The 1947-nt window shown below is 73.5% G+C and overlaps 1 protein-coding gene across 1 annotated transcript; it reads left to right on the top strand.

The window, feature by feature from the left end:
• Positions 1-788: 788 nt before the first annotated feature.
• LRRC26 (leucine rich repeat containing 26) lies at positions 789-1938 on the top strand (the record flags this gene model as incomplete). The annotated part of the gene is made up of 2 exons (XM_080668933.1): positions 789-1467; positions 1550-1938. 2 exons carry the CDS (start codon positions 789-791, stop codon positions 1861-1863), a joined length of 993 nt encoding a protein of 330 aa, XP_080525059.1. The 3' UTR covers positions 1864-1938.
• Positions 1939-1947: the final 9 nt, after the last annotated feature.

The raw sequence follows: 1947 nt of genomic DNA on the forward strand, positions 1-1947 counted from the left end.
CCTTGGGCTGGGAGCCACACCCTGGTCCTCTACTTCCCCCAGCCGAGCCTCAGCCCAACCCTGAAGCTGGAGGGCCCTGGGCCCCGCCCATCCCTCAGAAAACCCAGGGCAGGCCATTCTGGAGGGAGCGCCATCAGCTACGATCATTCGCCGTGTCCCTGCCTGACCCACACTGTCTCCTTGAAATTCCAGGAGAGTCCTTGGGGTGGGGTGGGGTGGGCAGGCCTGTCTCCCCAGCCTCAGGTGAGCACCCTCCCTCCACCGCTGGGCCTGTCCCCCAGGCTCAGCACCTCCCAGCTCCCCCCGCCCCCTCATGTGCTCCTGCAATACCGGTCATGCACTTTGGGGAAGAAACACCCCCCTTGGGGGCGGGACTGTGTATCTGCACAAGGGTCACTTCACTGAGCCCCGAACTGGGAGAGACCCGGGTGAGGAGCAGGGCGCCCTCGGTCCCATTGCCATTCGGGGCGTCGCCTCCACGGTGGGTGTTGTGTGTGGGGTCCAGCTGCTCGGAGGAGCTCGGGGTGTTGGGCGACTCGGGGCGGGGACACCTCGCCTGCGCCGCTTCTGGCTCGGGGCCAAGAGGAGCCGGCAGCTCCGGGACAGGTGGCCGGCAGCGCGGGGCCCTGGCCATGTGCCTAGCGCCCGCCCTAGGCCGGCCCGGCCCTGGGACAGGAACTGCCGGCGTTGGGGCGGGAGAGTCAATATTTGTGCCGCGCAGAAGGAACGGACGGGCTCCAGGAACAGAGCGGAGCGGCGCCCCCACCGCAGGTCCCACGGCTGCCCCCATGCCGAGCCCCTCCTTTTTCTCTTGGCCGCCGCTGTGGCTGCTGCTGCTGTCGCCGTGGCCAGTCCGGGCTCCAGCACCTGCAGCGGCCACCCCGACGGGGACCCAGATGGGAACCCCAGGCTCCGGAGCCTGCCCGGAGGCGTGCGCGTGCGCACCGGGCGGCCAGGTCAACTGCTCGGGGCGCGCGCTGTCCGAGGTGCCCGACGGCCTGAGCCCCCGCGCACGCGACCTGCTGCTGGACCGCAACCGCGTGCACGCGCTGCCGCCCGGAGCCTTCGTGGGCGCGGGTGCGCTGCTGCGCCTGGACCTGCGCGAGAACGGGCTGCGCTGGGTGCACGCGCGCGCCTTCTGGGGCCTGGGCGCGCTGCAGCAGCTGGACCTCGGCGCCAACCAGCTGGAGGCGCTGGCGCCCGGCACCTTCACGGCGCTGCGCGCGCTGCGCAACCTCTCGCTGGCGGGCAACCGACTGACGCGCCTGGAGCCCGCTGCGCTGGGCGCGCTCCCGCTGCTGCGCGCGCTCAGCCTGCGGGACAACGAGCTGTCCGCGCTCGCGCCCGGGCTGCTGGCCGGCCTGCCCGCCCTCCGCGCGCTGCGCCTGCGTGGCAACCCCTGGGCCTGCGGCTGCGCGCTGCGCCCGCTCTGCGCCTGGCTGCGCGGTCACCCGCGGCCCGCGCCAGGTGAGCCCGGCGGGCGCTGGCGGGACGGGGCGGTCACCGCTGCTGCCCGGCCACTGCGTAACGCCGTGCCCGTGTCCCGCAGAGGCCGAGACGCTGCTCTGCGTGTCGCCGGGGCGCCTGACACTCAGCCCCTTGACTGCCTTCCCCGACGCCGCCTTCAGCCATTGCGCGCAGCCGCTCGCCCCGCGGGACCTGGTGGTGATCTACGTGCTCGGGCCCCTCTCCTTCCTCGCCAGCCTGGCCGCCTGCCTGGCGCTGGGCTTGGTGGTCACCGCCTGCCACGCGCGCCGCCAACGCGCCGCCGCCCGCGCCCCGCGGAGGAGACCTCAGAACCCCAGCCCGCGCGGGGCCCCGCCTGCGGACCCTGGGAGCCCCGCCGTCGCCGCCGGGATCTGAGTGGGCGCGGCTGCCCTCAACCTTCCCCCACCCCTCGCCCTCCTCACGCTCCTTCCAGGCGTCAACAAGCAACACAGACCGAGC

Source organism: Plecotus auritus, assembly GCF_963455305.1.
Source record: "Plecotus auritus genome assembly, chromosome: 5".
NCBI classification, from domain to species: Eukaryota; Metazoa; Chordata; class Mammalia; order Chiroptera; family Vespertilionidae; genus Plecotus; species Plecotus auritus.